Source organism: Ptychodera flava, chromosome 8 (genome assembly GCF_041260155.1).
Source record: "Ptychodera flava strain L36383 chromosome 8, AS_Pfla_20210202, whole genome shotgun sequence".
Classification (NCBI taxonomy): domain Eukaryota; kingdom Metazoa; phylum Hemichordata; class Enteropneusta; family Ptychoderidae; genus Ptychodera; species Ptychodera flava.
Genome location: NC_091935.1, coordinates 19,464,065 through 19,479,062, shown reverse-complemented (window position 1 = coordinate 19,479,062; position 14,998 = coordinate 19,464,065). Strand labels below are relative to the sequence as shown.

At 36.9% G+C, this 14,998-nt stretch overlaps 1 protein-coding gene across 2 annotated transcripts in view; it reads right to left on the bottom strand.

Annotated features, from left to right (window-relative positions):
• The window catches only part of LOC139138727 (receptor-type tyrosine-protein phosphatase S-like), a 40,427-nt gene that overhangs the window by 9,383 nt on the left and 16,046 nt on the right, over positions 1-14,998 (bottom strand). Inside the window, exons 5-17 of one of the 2 annotated variants that reach the window (XM_070707238.1) lie at positions 13,422-13,592; positions 12,530-12,626; positions 11,009-11,164; positions 9,796-10,070; positions 8,088-8,420; positions 6,573-6,643; positions 5,926-6,166; positions 5,310-5,536; positions 5,045-5,114; positions 4,499-4,605; positions 3,668-3,863; positions 2,696-2,825; positions 2,149-2,401 (exon numbers count right to left, since the gene is read on the bottom strand). In XM_070707238.1, coding sequence (XP_070563339.1) covers positions 2,149-2,401; positions 2,696-2,825; positions 3,668-3,863; positions 4,499-4,605; positions 5,045-5,114; positions 5,310-5,536; positions 5,926-6,022 — 1,080 coding nt within the window. In that variant the 5' untranslated portion in view covers positions 6,023-6,166; positions 6,573-6,643; positions 8,088-8,420; ... (2 more) ...; positions 12,530-12,626; positions 13,422-13,592. Of the gene's footprint in view, positions 1-2,148; positions 2,402-2,695; positions 2,826-3,667; positions 3,864-4,498; positions 4,606-5,044; positions 5,115-5,309; positions 5,537-5,925; positions 6,167-6,572; positions 6,644-8,087; positions 8,421-9,795; positions 10,071-11,008; positions 11,165-12,529; positions 12,627-12,721; positions 12,851-13,421; positions 13,593-14,998 lie in introns of both variants that reach the window. The other variant, XM_070707240.1, reaches the window with a different exon arrangement.

Sequence of the window (14,998 nt, the reverse complement as noted above, 5' to 3'; positions counted from 1 at the left end):
TCGTCAGATGGCCATCTGTGTAGCTGCATATTGTTCGTTGCGATCAGAGAAACTGTAATATATTTATAGACCTCAGAGCCCTGGGTTTACACCATGTAATTTCCACAAAGACGACTGGACAGATTAATTAATCAGAGGCGCTCGGGGCGGCATTCCATCTTCCAAATATCAGTGTAGTTGCCAGACTGTTCAGCAATGTAAGGTTAATTTTGATATGATGCATGGGTAGCGACTCACGATATCTCACTCATGTCCATGCACCACCAATTACATGATCAGTCTTGGTTTTTTAATTGTTGCTGCAAAACCCCTCCAAATGCGGAACACGTCATCAGTACGACAAGGTACGTAACCTCCATAAATGTAATTATCTCCATATATGTAATATTAACCATAATTGTAATAAAATCAATCACAAAGGATACGTAATAAACAGCCAACCAATAATACTCAAAGTCATCAAAATAACCCGGAACAACAAATGTAATACACAAATTAACCATAAATGTACTAAAACTCAACCATAAATGTAAGAAACTTGAACTTGTATATATGATCATTTGTCTATCAATGCCCTGTGTAAATAATAAACTTTAATACTACTAGTATGTAATTGCACACTTTCCAGAAAACTAGGTTTCCTTTCCGAAACACAGAATCGAATACATTAATACATTGATAATACGGCTAGTTTTCAATCGGGTTCGAACCCACAACATACGGCATCAGTCGCCTAGCGGAGAGGCCACAGAGAGAACCGCTCGGCTAAATCTCCACTCCCAAAAAAGAGTGGTTCAATAGCCGGCTAAGTTGTTACATTTTTCTAACTGAGACCGCTCCACACATTGTAGAGTTCGTGAAGCACTCACGCACGCATGCTCACTATCACACATCGCACATACAAACTTTATCGAAGCGAAGCAACGAATACATCGCTTTAACTGGGCGAACGATAACCTCGGGGACAATTCTGTCCACCAGCAGAGCTACCAACCCAGGGTAGAAAATACGGCTAGTTTTCAATCGGGTTCGAACCCACAACATACGGCATCAGTCGCCTAGCGGAGAGGCCACAGAGAGAACCGCTCGGCTAAATCTCCACTCCCGAAAAAGAATGTTCAATAGCCGGCTAAGTTGTTACATTTTTCTGACTGAGACCGCTCCACACGTTGTAGAGTTCGTGAAGCACTCACGCACGCATGCTCACTATCACACATCGCACATACAAACTTTATCGAAGCGAAGCAACGAACACATCGCTTTAACTGGGCGAACGATAACACTATCAGAAACGGTGATATACCGATCAAACCGTTTGATAAAGGAAGTTGAACAGAATTTCAAGACACTATAATGAAGACATAATAAGGAACCGTCATAGCTCGTCAACCAGTGACACTACACAAAGTTTACGACAGACGACTCAGAACAAACAGCAGAGAAATATACAACCTTATAACAGAAACTTAAGACACAAAACATGACGAGAACATATATATCAGATTTCAATCTAGAAAACACAATTCTAACACTCTCTTGAACACAGTATAACAACATTAGCACCCTAGTGAAGGAACCTACTTCAAGTGGGACAACATAGGAATACAGGTTATTTATCAATTTTTCCACACAATTTATTCACTGAAGATGAATTTGAGGCGACAGATTAAAGAAGTATGGCAAATGTTCGAAAAACAGCGTTAAAGGATCGTAGTGTTTTAAAGTCTCTCTACTGTGGAGTAGAAACTGCACTGACACGCAGATTTCAGCTGTCTCGCTGTTGCCAATCAGTTCTATACCCAAATCAGTGAAACGTAAAATACACTTTCAAAATACACAAAAACACTAAACGCAAAGAATTAAGATATGGACAATGCGTGGAGTTGCTTTCTTTTATTACATAGATAAATAGTTGAGGGCTAATTCTTTAATTGCGATGACAAATATATTTATTTATGGTTGACAAGTTTATGGATGATTTTTATTACATTTATGGTTACCATTTTTTACAATAATGGTTGTGTTTTCATCACACATATGGATGCATTTTATTTCAATTATGATTGATGTTACATTTATGGAGATTAGTACATTTATGGAGGTTACATGGTATTGTCAAAACCTCTGTAATAACAACGAGTATCTTACCGTGCTGATATTACTCTTAAGTCCATAGTAGACGTCATATTGTCCTCCTGTGGTCAATGGAACATTGGTGTAACCACCATAAACAGCACCATCACCGATGATAAACGTCTCTGGTAAATCTTGAAGAGGGATCGATGCTGTGATGTAGTATGTTGGACCTTTATCACTGTACTCCCCAAGTTGTAGGGTATCAATAGATCTTTTTCTTCTTGTATCAGTGACTTTATCATGGTCGAGGACTATTATGTACTCACTGGAATATGAGGGTTTTTATTAATTTGAACGCTTTAAAAAGTTTTGGGAAGTTTCAAAACACCCATTGCACTACCCACTCTAAATACATCAATCGTAATAATGTACTCAGTGATTTATTGGGGAATGATCTAAACAAGAAATGAATACTTATTTGATTGGAAAATTCATTTGCTGTTTCAGACCATTAAATTTTAGCAACGAAAGTGTGAGAGCACCCGACACTAGTTTTTACATGGCAAGAGACACTAACTAATGGACCTTTATGAGCACGGCTTACGATATTAACACTTACATCAATGTGGTGTCTTCGGAAATCTCCGAATCTTTGTGTGGATGGAGTAACGTTACTTCTACACTGTTATCATTTTTCACAACAAATTTTGTGTTCGCTTCTTTTCTTGGTAGAACTTCTGAGATATCAACTGAAAAATACAAGTCATCATCATACAATAATAATTATCACGTTATATGAGAACCACGGGGCGGTAAGACATACACTCGACCAGTTTACATATTGGAATAAATTCTCGATCTGATTCGATCTCACAACATATGGCACCAAGTCACCAAGCAAAGATATCATCGCAAGAAACATTCGGCTAAATCTCCTCCCTTAAAAGAGAGTGGCTGGATAACTAAGCATAGGTGTCTCAAAGCAATCTGTTACTCCTTCCTTCGCTGTTTTTTATAAATTTGAACTGTTTTTACCAAAATATTTAAATTCCAAATGTACATTTGAAACACAATCAAACAAACAATCGTGATTAGGAGACAATCATACGTCTTGTTGTCAGTAATCTTAGGTACATGTCTGGAATAACGTTTTTCTTATCCTCTTAAATAACTTATTTTTAGCGACAGAGAAGATATTAGTTTCGGCGATGGCAAGATGAATGCTCCACGATGTTGCAGTTTTAAACAAAATAATGTAACAAATGGATTGGCTGAAAGGAAAGTACCCTTATTAACAATAGGTTAAGCGGCAGGAGGAAGACGTATTTCATAACAAAATGCAGTATCCTTTAAAATAAATCTCGAGTCGGATGGTTGCAGGAAGTTAGTCGTTGGAGTAACATTTGAATATCTAAGGAAGGAATGATATAGCAGACAGTGGTCCACACAGTATTATCTCAAATTGATGTTCTTGCTAATCTCAAAATGTGAGTACAGATTCGTTTGCCGCTAATTATTGTGCAATAATTTGAACGGTCCTAGTCATGGAAAAATAACTTGTAAACACCTTACTGTGTTTGAAAACACCTACTGTTAAACTCGGTCCATATCAAGGCAGTCGCTCGATCTCCAAACCCTTTAGCAGTACTTGCATTCACTCCGATTTTATACAATGTTGCAGGACTCAAATCTTCCATTGACAGCGAATTATCTGTGCCTTCCAGGAACAGAGTAACAGACTTCATCAGTGTGTCCTTGAACACCGATCTAGTTGCTTCGTACCATACCTAAAATTTAAAAAAGCCTCCAAACATCATATCATATAATCTAATCGTTACAAATCATAGATAACTATATGTTATTACCACTGGAAATAAAACATTCAATTGGGCATTTTGTGTTGTACACGGCCAACGTAGTGTCCCCAAATGATATTTCCATGCATATGAACCCCTGCCAGAACGAACGATGTCACCAAACAGGTCAGGTAATCAGTATCCTTTAAGATGAGAATTAAATAATTTACAAGGTCTTAATTACAGACTGAAAATGACAACAGCAAATGGGTGATCTTGAACCACTTCTTAGGCGGTGGTATCAGGCATCTAGAATGAGCAAGGGTAGAGAATACCTGTCACACTACCTTTTGTGGCAAGAAGCTGCGTTTTACTTGTATGTACATGTATTCGTGTGGTTTACAACGTATATAAGGACTATACCCAAGCATAGAACAGCTGTATATTCATTGAAAGGCATTGAGTTTACGTAAGATGTAGAGACATGTTGTCTGTCAATTGCACTTATTCCATATATTCGTTGAATCAGATATAAATAATGATTTTCAATGTTCCGCCAGTTAAAAAAGGAAAATACAAGTTAAATTTAGCCGCAAGTTTAATTTAGCAAATAGACTTGACATTACCCCATATTTTATGATGGCACCACTGAATGGGTAAGGAGGTGACCAGCTTAATTCCATACTGGTGTCGGTAACATCTCTCACGGCTAGGTCGCTTGGTATGCGCGGAACTGCATATGATAAAGAGAGAGGTATACACTGAACGGGAACCTACATAACCAACTGCTGCTTTTTTTGTGTAAACTAGAAGCAATATCAACGCAGGTCATTCATAAGCAATACACAATTCCTTATAAAGAAAATAGCTATTCTTGTTGCCCACCGCCGCACGAGAGAGAGAGAGAGAGAGAGAGAGAGAGAGAGAGAGAGAGAGAGAGAGAGAGAGAGAGTATGAGTATCTGCTGAGATCTGTGGAGGTCAGCAAGTTTATCAGACAGAGACAGGTAGACATATAGCCACAAAGATACATGGATTAAGAGAAGCGACGACAACGAGTCAAACGAGAAAGGTTGAAAGCTTAACAGAAGATAGAGACTTATTGCGTACACAAGAATTTCGCTAGAAGGTATTGGATGATGGCATACATACGAATTCCTGTTAATTTCTCACCTGTTTCTATTGTTTCAGCTGAAGCAACATCACTATAACTTCCCGGTCCTTTTGAGGTGAATGCTTGTACCTTTAAAAATATGAAATATAGATTGATTACAGTGTTGATGGCAATGAAAAGAATTAAAAAAAGAAAGATCAATCTGAATTGATCATTTACCGAAGATTTAACAGAGTGCGCACAGAATGTTTTTTTTTTCAATATAAAACACCAAAACATGAGAGAGTACATACACTGGTTTCCTTATTAAAATAACATTCTCACCTGGACACTGTACAAAACTCTAAATGTAAGGTTGCTTATGACATGTGTATTCACATCACGTAGGTTTTCGGTGAATTCCTCCTCTTGACGACTCGATGCTTCGCCTGTTCTCCAGTATGCTATTGTGTATTTCAGAACCACACCATTGGCTGGATCAGGTATCGACCATGATACTTCCATGGCGTACACTGCAGGCCACAAGGTTACATTTCTAGGTTTCGTTGGCACTTGAACAAAGAAATCATGTATAAATGATTTGTTTGCGGAAGACATTTTAAATTGCAGATGCTGTGCAAACACATCGTTACCGAAGACGAATGTAAGCAATATTTTTAAAAATTATTCTAATTAACATCAGAATAGAAGAAAGTAAAGTGATCTCTATTCGTCCAAGATGCTGCTAATTATCGATACTTTGAAAGAGTGCATGATTTAAAAAGACTGTCATCGATCCCTCATAAAGGTCACATACGCTTTATGACAACAAACTGCTGATACGTTCTCCTGGGGGATGTGATTCCCCTGTGATTCTGCGTAAACGTGAAAAAGTGTGTCGGTAGATTAATTTTGCTGCTGGAAGTGCCGCTACACTCACAAGAAAATCTGATTAGCTTACCACTTTCTGCAGTCGTAATTGAGAAAGGTAAACTCCAGGGACTTAGATAATTTCTGTTCCAAAATGCCAACATTATTTCATACTCTGTGTATGCCATTAATCTGTCCACTGTCAGTGAACGGGCAGAACCGTCTTCTACTTCTCTCTCCGTATACCCATCCGGTTGATTTGCTTTTCTAAACTTGACGTGAAAACTCCTGATGAATCCAGAGTCGCATCTTATTGCATAAGGATCAGGTACCTGAGAGTGATACCTGAGATTGTATTTCACTTTGCATTTAAAGTTAAAAACGTTGAAATTAAATTGTGTCAGACATTATCATGGTTTGTATAAGCCATTTGTCTGCACGAGTTGTCAACCTAGCAGAAACATCGCCGGTTTTCCACGCATTATTTGAAATACAAAGACCATACAGGTTGATATCATTTTAAAATCTCGTTAATACCTTCATGATGAGGCATTCACTAAGGATTTGAATACACATGTATGCTAAGACCAGTGTGCTATGTTTTAAATACAATAAGAATTCAAGTAAATATTGTAGTGATGTTGAGGTAACCGTTATCTTTTGACTGAATATGATTCAAAATTCCCTCAAATGTTATTTTAAAAAGTAAATGAAAGGTGAATATACGTCCTATCCTACCTCAAATTCGACGACGATCTTCGTTGGATCTGTTGAAGTGACACTTTTAATCGTCGGCCCTTGTGTAGGTTCTATATTAACAGAGTAAAAACACGTCAATACGTATTGATTGGCCTCTGTCCTAAAATAATATTTACAAATTTATATATGTGTGCCGGTATATTATGATTTACTTTACGACTGGCATGCCCTGTGAATAACACATCTTTGGAATATCAGTTGGTCATGTTGAAGAGAGTTCAACTGTACCCTTCATTGTTTTACAGCCGTGGCTGCATTGTAACATCATCCCCTCCCATTTCTACCTTTACCCATTACCTTGTTTTTCAAAAGTTGATGAGCTCTTTGCCATTAGAGGCTTCCTCGTGAGAGTCGGCAAAGCATTTCGGCAAGAGACATAACCGTTTATAAGACCTTCCAAAAACACATGATGAAGAAATGATATCTATTGCAATTACTCCTATAGGTTGAGCTTCTTTTTGGCTTAGATTGACAGGACTAATCGAGCTAACAACTACTTACAGATTTAACGAATGTTTCTAATTGAGGATACATATATCTGGATTGAGCTGACCAAAATTGATGAAATTTGCTGTGTGCATTGAAGTTCATGGATACAAGCGTAAATAAAATCAATTTCATTTTTACGTCAAGCTATCTAACAACAAATTTTAATATTTGTTAACTTTCCTAATAGTGATTATCTTGATAAATTTGATCAAAGTTTATGAAACTTGCTATACACATTGATATGCACTTTGATATAACAGTAATGAAAGTCGTTTAGCATTTTACATCACCTATTAGCTAATGTGCATATTAACGAACTTTCCTAATAAGGGACACGAGTCTGGAAGGACATGACAAAATTTGATGAAAGAAATTTGACACTTTCCTAATCACTAATGTAGTACATGGAATTTTTTACAATTGAAGTTATACATGATGAATATTCTTCATCATGTTAATTATAAGAATTTCAATTAGGTTGCAAATTCATGGCAATAACGTCAGAGAAATGTGTCCATTGCAGACGACTACATCATATACTGAAAAAACGGGATCATTTTCATCAGTTCACACCTTTTTATCAGAAAAACTGCAGATTATCTATGCTGACAAAGCCACGCTCGTAAAGATTCTGAATTGGTCTCAAAATCTCGCCACCAAAACATACTATTTGTTGAATTTCTAAACTACCGAGCACCGTATAGAATGATCTAAATATGTGCAGTGTTACGATGGTCGGAGCCAATTTTAGTGACGACACAAGGCACATATATTATTACTTTGGACTTGAAGAAATTTATGCCGGTGGTTGTAATGCTGCTTTGGCATCGAGCACTTTAGTTTCTTATACATATATAACATACCTCTAAATAAATAAATGTTTATGAAAAGCATATTATAATCCTTTCATGGCTTATGACAATGAACAGACCGCACAATAAAAACTTAGTCAAACACTTGGTCCAACGACTGCTAACAGTTTTAATGTAAAACCTATTCAATTACCTGCACATTGTGTCGTTGCTTTGGGTTATGGTTTCTTTGCTGCCTTCACCTTTGTTGCCAGGTCTCTTAACAGTCACTGTGAAATTGTAAGTAGCCGACCAGTCTAGGCCAGAGATGTCTGTGCTATAAACCGTCTGACCAGGATCAGTCACTGGAAATTTTCTATGCAGATTCCAATCACCAGAAGCTCTCGTTTTAATGTAGTAAACACTGTAAGCCTCCACAGGTCCATCGCCGAAGTCAATTCCTTCCTCCCATTTCTGCCAGGTGACGGTTGCATGAAATGTCCCCACAGTGACGACTGTGCATTCGATTCTGAGAAACGCGGTAGCGCTGAATAGAAATCATATCATTTGAATAGAAATCAAACTCTGAATGACTCAGAAACTTCATCAATTACGCAGAATCCCTGGTCGCACGATTTCGTGAACGTTCAGAGATAACTTTTAATTTCCGTTTGAATTAAAGATAAGTTCGCTCAAAGCAATGTGAGAAACAAGCCAGTACAAAAATTCTGTACTTAGACCAATATACGTAACTATATAGCTACATAAATAAATAGATAAATAAATAAATAGTGTAAGGTGATACTTTTTAACGTTCAAAACGTGCTTTAGTTTCTACTCTGGAAACATGCTCAAGTTAAAGGTAGGCCCGTCTTCACATGCAAAGGGACCGAGCAGTTTTGCAGTAATGACCAAGTAATTGATTAAGGGACAACTCAGTGTTGCAACTGGACGAATACGGTATCTCTATTTCAGCTGTGAAATAGTGCGTTGGTGTGGCTGACATTTCTTTTGATTATACAGATGGACTTATCTTAATGCTAAATACCGGTAGCATATGATATATTGACATCATCTTATTTTCAAGTTTTTTGTTATCGAGCTAAGATTAAGACTGGTTAAAGAATGATTTCGAATGTTTAGTGTACGTTGTTTATGACATTTTTACTTTATCTGCGCGGCTATGTGTGTGTTAAGCATCAAAATGAACGAATTTTTAGATCAGAAACGAGGGCACTACTATGTTAGCACAAATAGGCATAGGTACAGTTGTGGGTTCGGGCGCAAGCTACTGTCTCCTTGCTTGGCTATAGTTTGATGTAAAGACATGTAAAATTCACACTTTCAAACGTTTAATGTATTACGGAATAGAGCACACTGTCTAAACGTGTTATGGCTTTCTGCCACTTTGGCATTTTCTGTTGTAGAACATCTCGTCCCAACTCTTAGAAGAGTGACTCGTTCATTTACGGTCACGTGATATGCATCATTTTGGCAACGACCATCGGTTACTTGTGAACAGTTTCAAAATTGTCCACTGCTTAATAGTTCAGCACACAGCTGTTGGGTACCTGTGAAAGTGCAGTCAACACATGTACACATGCACATCAAGAAGATGCTTGTGCCTTTGGGACAGAGACGGTGATAATAGAGGACTTTCGAATTTTTTTGTAAGAAATTTAACGAAGTGTATTTGACTGAAGACAAATATTCGGGTTACAACATACGCCTGTTTTCCCTCAGCCTGAGAGTTTCCCTCGGCTTCCACCTCGTGAGAGTGACTGATTTGGGCGACTCTCAGATCGTCGAGCGACAAATGTTTACATGATGATGTTAACCCTCATGACAAGTCAATGTGTGTATAGTGCTCCTATTGTCTTCTTTTTCACTTCTATTGAGTTAAACTACATAATATTCCTTACCATATAAATTGGATATCGTTAGTTCCTTTGAATGGTCGCCAACTCTACAAGTAAAAATCAGGCCCTGGTAAACAGTTATATCACTAAAGTTACTTGTTGAAAGGTAAATCCCAGTGACGTAATGACTTGTTCTTGTGAAATGAGATCCAAACTGATCAACTAGTGTCACATCGTCAGGCGGTGAGGCCGGGTCGCACTAATTGTACACAAAATAGAGCTTTGTTCACCAGGGTTTACTTTGATACTATACATGGACCGTATCGTAGGGCTTCCATCTGTAACAGAAAAGTGGCCCTTTTAGTAATATTCCAAGAATTAAACACACTTTCACTAAGATGATCGATTAAAGTGTACTGATCTGGAATACCCATATATTAAGAATAAGCATATTTTTTGCAATCACAAAGAATGGAGGTTCATATCATTAACGAGAGGAAATTAAGGTTCCCAGACAAGTAATTGACCTTTTTAATCTAACAATTCTCTGAGGGTTACATTTTCTAAAAGCTTAGATATAGAGAAACATTTTGGTAACCACAGTGTCACCATTGTTTACATAACAATCACGTGACAGGTAATTTGCATAATCTTTCAAAAATCTGTTTTCATTATATTTATCTCAATACTTCATATTATCTGACTCAATCTTGCTGGAATAAAACTGTCGCAACGCTCTTCCAAGGGAGTCTCAGATTTTTTATAACTTGCTTAGTTTATTGTAGCACAATTTTAAAGAAATCAACCTGCGTTAATTCACCGCTCTGGTAGTTTTTCTGGCATAAAAATTGTTTTCAGAACGTTTAAAAAAATTCTGAGATCCTTAGGACAGCTTGCACTCACACAAATTTCGGCCACATATCTCAAAGCATTGAAACAAAACACAAAAACCGATTTTGAAAGGTTATGAAAATTACCTGTCATGTGATAGTTATGTTAACAATTGTGACACTGTGGTAACTAAAATGTTTCCCTTTATCTAGGCTTTCCGAAAATATATAATTTACGGGGGTTCTGAGCTTATTAACCACTAGAGAATAGTTAGCTTAAAAAGGTCAATTTCTTGTCTTGGAACCTTTAGCTTGTCCCCTACCTTTATGTGTCTTTATAGAAAGTTGCGGTTAAATTTCGAGATGTCAATGTACATTTAAAGCTAGAAGTGTTAGGTATTACAGAATTAAATCAGGACGAACGTTTCCCTGTGAAAGACACCTACCTTGTTGGCAGTCAGTAATATTTACATTAACCCAACCTGGAGCACACTGTTTCGTTCGAACACACCCCAGTTGTTTTATCACAAGCTGCATTGTCTTTACAGTGACACTTGTACTCACACAGTTCTCCAAAAAACCATCATTACATGAATCAGGAACTGAAACGAGAATTTCCATTTTGTAATATATGTGAGTCTGAATCTGCAGGACGAAAACAATGTGGCTGTTCTTGATATACGGTCTTATAAAGCATTCATGCTCTTTCTGACCTGTTATTCTGATAACACACCTGAAGTTTACATACAAATATATGTTGAGGTCAAAGGGAACCATGGAATATACTTAAGAGACTGTAATACAATTAAATGATGACAAATTGTAGAATTAATCGCCATGACGTATACATGATATGATATGTAAATACTTGCTGCTTAGAAGCACAGTTTTGTTCGATGAAAAATTTATAACACATTATAGTAAAAACAATCACATTGTGTTGCCTACTCTACTGCTGGTGCTTATGACGATAATGGTGATGACTCCCATGTATGTATGTATGTATGTATGTATGTATGTATGTATGTATCTATTTATGTATCTATCTATGTATCTATGTATGCATGTATTCTAAATGTGAATATGAATTGACTTTTGCAATGGTATCAAAGTAAAGTAATATACAACAGTCAAAGAAGTGTTGTTAAACGTAAAGCGTTATGGATCTACATAAACACGAATGAAGTTACCCTACATTTCACCCTTTGGTTTGCATCCATAAAATGCAGAATTTTGGCCTTCGGCTCATCGATATAGCATCAAATGTAAACCAACGCCAATCAATAAATCAAGCGCATATGCCAATGGACCTCTTGTTCATTCACCTCATGATTTCATTGTCAGTTATCCTGAACATTGGCACAACTCTCCGAGTCGTGCTTGACAACACTGGTCTGAAGTTGCTAAACGGAACATTTTGGCTTTCAGTAAATTCAAACTGACAGGTCCCCCTGTCAAACCCGATAAGAAGCGATAATGTAATTGGCATGTTTATCACTCCGATTGGCGGGACGACAGAGGTTGTCTGTCTTTCACTATCTGTGTGCACTACTTTCATCCTGGAAAACGTCCGTCTATTCCGTAAAATTATTGCCCTGCGACTGTATGCAATGTCTGATAATGTATTTTACATTTTACTAAATCTTCAGTTGCTAAATTTGTAAAAATCATCTTCGATAAGACGGTTTGAAATAAAAATGTTTCCGAAGTGTGACAACAGAACTTTTCAAAATAACGATGAACGCACAAATTAGATTTGATAACTAATAGTTGCAAATTAAATATGGCCGCCACAACTTTACGCGTAATCACCCGAAATTAAACAACGAAATCCAAACCAAGATTTGAAATAGTGATATTTTCAAAGACAAGATAGCTTATTTAACGAGAATCAAAGTACATCTCTTCGATGATTGAACAGTATTTCTTTTGTAAGTTAGGGGTTTTAAGAGTACACCAGCACTCACTGTGACATTTTGATCCCCCCCGTCCCCACTCACATCCACCACTGTTACATTCACCTGTAGCTCTATCACAATCATTGATACAGTGACATGTCGACGTCTGCATGTATCAAGAGCAATAAAATAAGTGTGCTGATTGGCCTAAAACACACACACACACACACACACACACACAACACACACACTGGTACTTACTACGACATTCGGGTCCACTCCATCCCTGCTCACAACCACCACTGGCACATTCACCTGTAGCCTTATTACAACCATTGGCACAATGACATGTCTGTGTGCATCCAGCGCCGTACTTTCCATCAGGACAATCTGTCGACAGATCAATGTATAAGTAGTAATTTCTACGATACTTTACAAAGTGAATTATAGATTTTAGTAAATAGAGCTAAATTTTCCTTGAAATACATATAGTGGACTATGATGTTACTTTGATTCATAGTGGATTATGATGTTACTTTGATTGATTCAAACCATACGATCGTGTTTAGCTTCTGATAGCAGATACATGGTTAAACTTATTCGATCCAAACCTGGAAGAGTTTTTCTCATAACATTTTATTTTGGGTGATAAAGATATTCTATTCTGTGTTTTTTACGGCTTCCACACTCGTTTAAAAGACAACATGATGCTTGCATATGATCACTGCGTCTGCATGACTTCTGCAATATTGTTCGGTCGTCATTGTGGTGGAAGTGAGATTCCGTGGAGCATCGAGCATCATTCTTCACCCGTATTAAGTTATTAATTCTTGCCGAAGAAGATTTAGTGGGGTGACGAAAAACTTTGTTACCAATAACAGAACTAAAATGTATGAAGTAAATTAGAACCGATATTGGGATCAAGAAACGTATCTTACAAATTCAAAATCAGTACGTGCACAATTGGTGTAACAATGTCACTTACTTGATGCACAGTCCAGTCCTCCATATGATGCACTGCAGGAACATCCATAGGGATCAGCTATGCAGTACAATGATGTACGACATGCATCAGTATTGACACTTGAACACATTCTGCCACAAGTCATCCCCCACATATTTTTACCACAGCCTAAAAAACGAAGTTATATGTCTTTCCACTGCTATACAGTAACGGAGGAGGTCCATGAAAGTATTTTGAATGATTACTCAAAATTACAAAATTGACAATTCCTCTCGTTGTCATTTTTATTTTAAATTAAATTGCATAGTTACTTTATGGTACGTTATCATGAAATTCACTTTTTATTTTAATGGCGATTTTGACATAAGATTTCACTAAAATTTTGATTTTTTCAAAGTAAGAATTATTTTCATTTTTAAAATTAAATTCATTTTCATTTCGATATATGTGGATTTTATGGTTTTTACATTTTATTGTTAATATTGATTTTGATATTTTTTTCGCAAAATGGAATTCATTTTCGTTTCAGTTTTCATTTTCATTTTCCTCTGAGTTCTGGAGTAAAAGTCTTTGCTTTTAGGTTTCGCTCCGAATTTCATTTGATTATGTTACGATAGCTTCTATTGTAAGCTGACAAAGCGAATGTGCTGTTTTCTTTTGCGTAACCGCACAGTACAATAAATTACCCACAATTCTCTATGATTTGTATCCTTGAAGGTTACTTTTCTAAAAACTTTTTCATTTCTGCATGTAAGCACTAATGTGCAGCATCAGAATAATTTTAAATAATATCTAGTAAAAGTACGTTTAGATATATCAGTGAAAGTTTCAAAATAACCGCTAAACAACAAGAAAAATCATATTCTTTAGTACTACAAATGCCATGCCTTTTGGCAGCAAGTTATGACGAACTGAAGGGGTCATTCTCTGATAAAACTTAGCATGCAAATTTCTTTTGTCACTTCCTTTGCAAAAAATCAATATCCTTTTGTTTCATAAAACAGGTGCAACTAGTCTCCCTACTTTCCATCACATTATTCTGTATGGCTGAGGACACAATCTGTGGCAAATTTCACAAAATGCTATCTCCTCTCTCAATCATGCATAATTTTCCAAATCATTTAAAATGACAATTGAGAAGAATGGTGTGCATAAAAGTATGTTTCAAATTTTGATAAATAGTCTGTGACTTTGTCTACACATGGGAGATATGGTAGACTTCACTCAGGTATATTCGAGGATACAAAGCATAATGAATTCTGGGAAATCTACAGTACTGTGAACCGGGTGAACATAGTTTTGTACAATTTACGCGTGACCAGGTGTGTTCATGAATTATTCATTTAGTGGTTTTATAAAAGCACACGCATCGCCACGCCGCTTGTCTTTTGTAAGCAGTGTGATCTGCAGAAGTCCATGGTTCGTTTTCTTCCCAGTTGCTATCTTTGTCAGCGAAATTCGGATTGTTCGGCGACGAAGAAATCTTGCCAAGTTGTTTACTGGCCGAGGAATCAAACAAGTAAATAATTGTTCTGATGTTTATGGTGTTGGTTCTGGTGTTGATGAAATTTGGC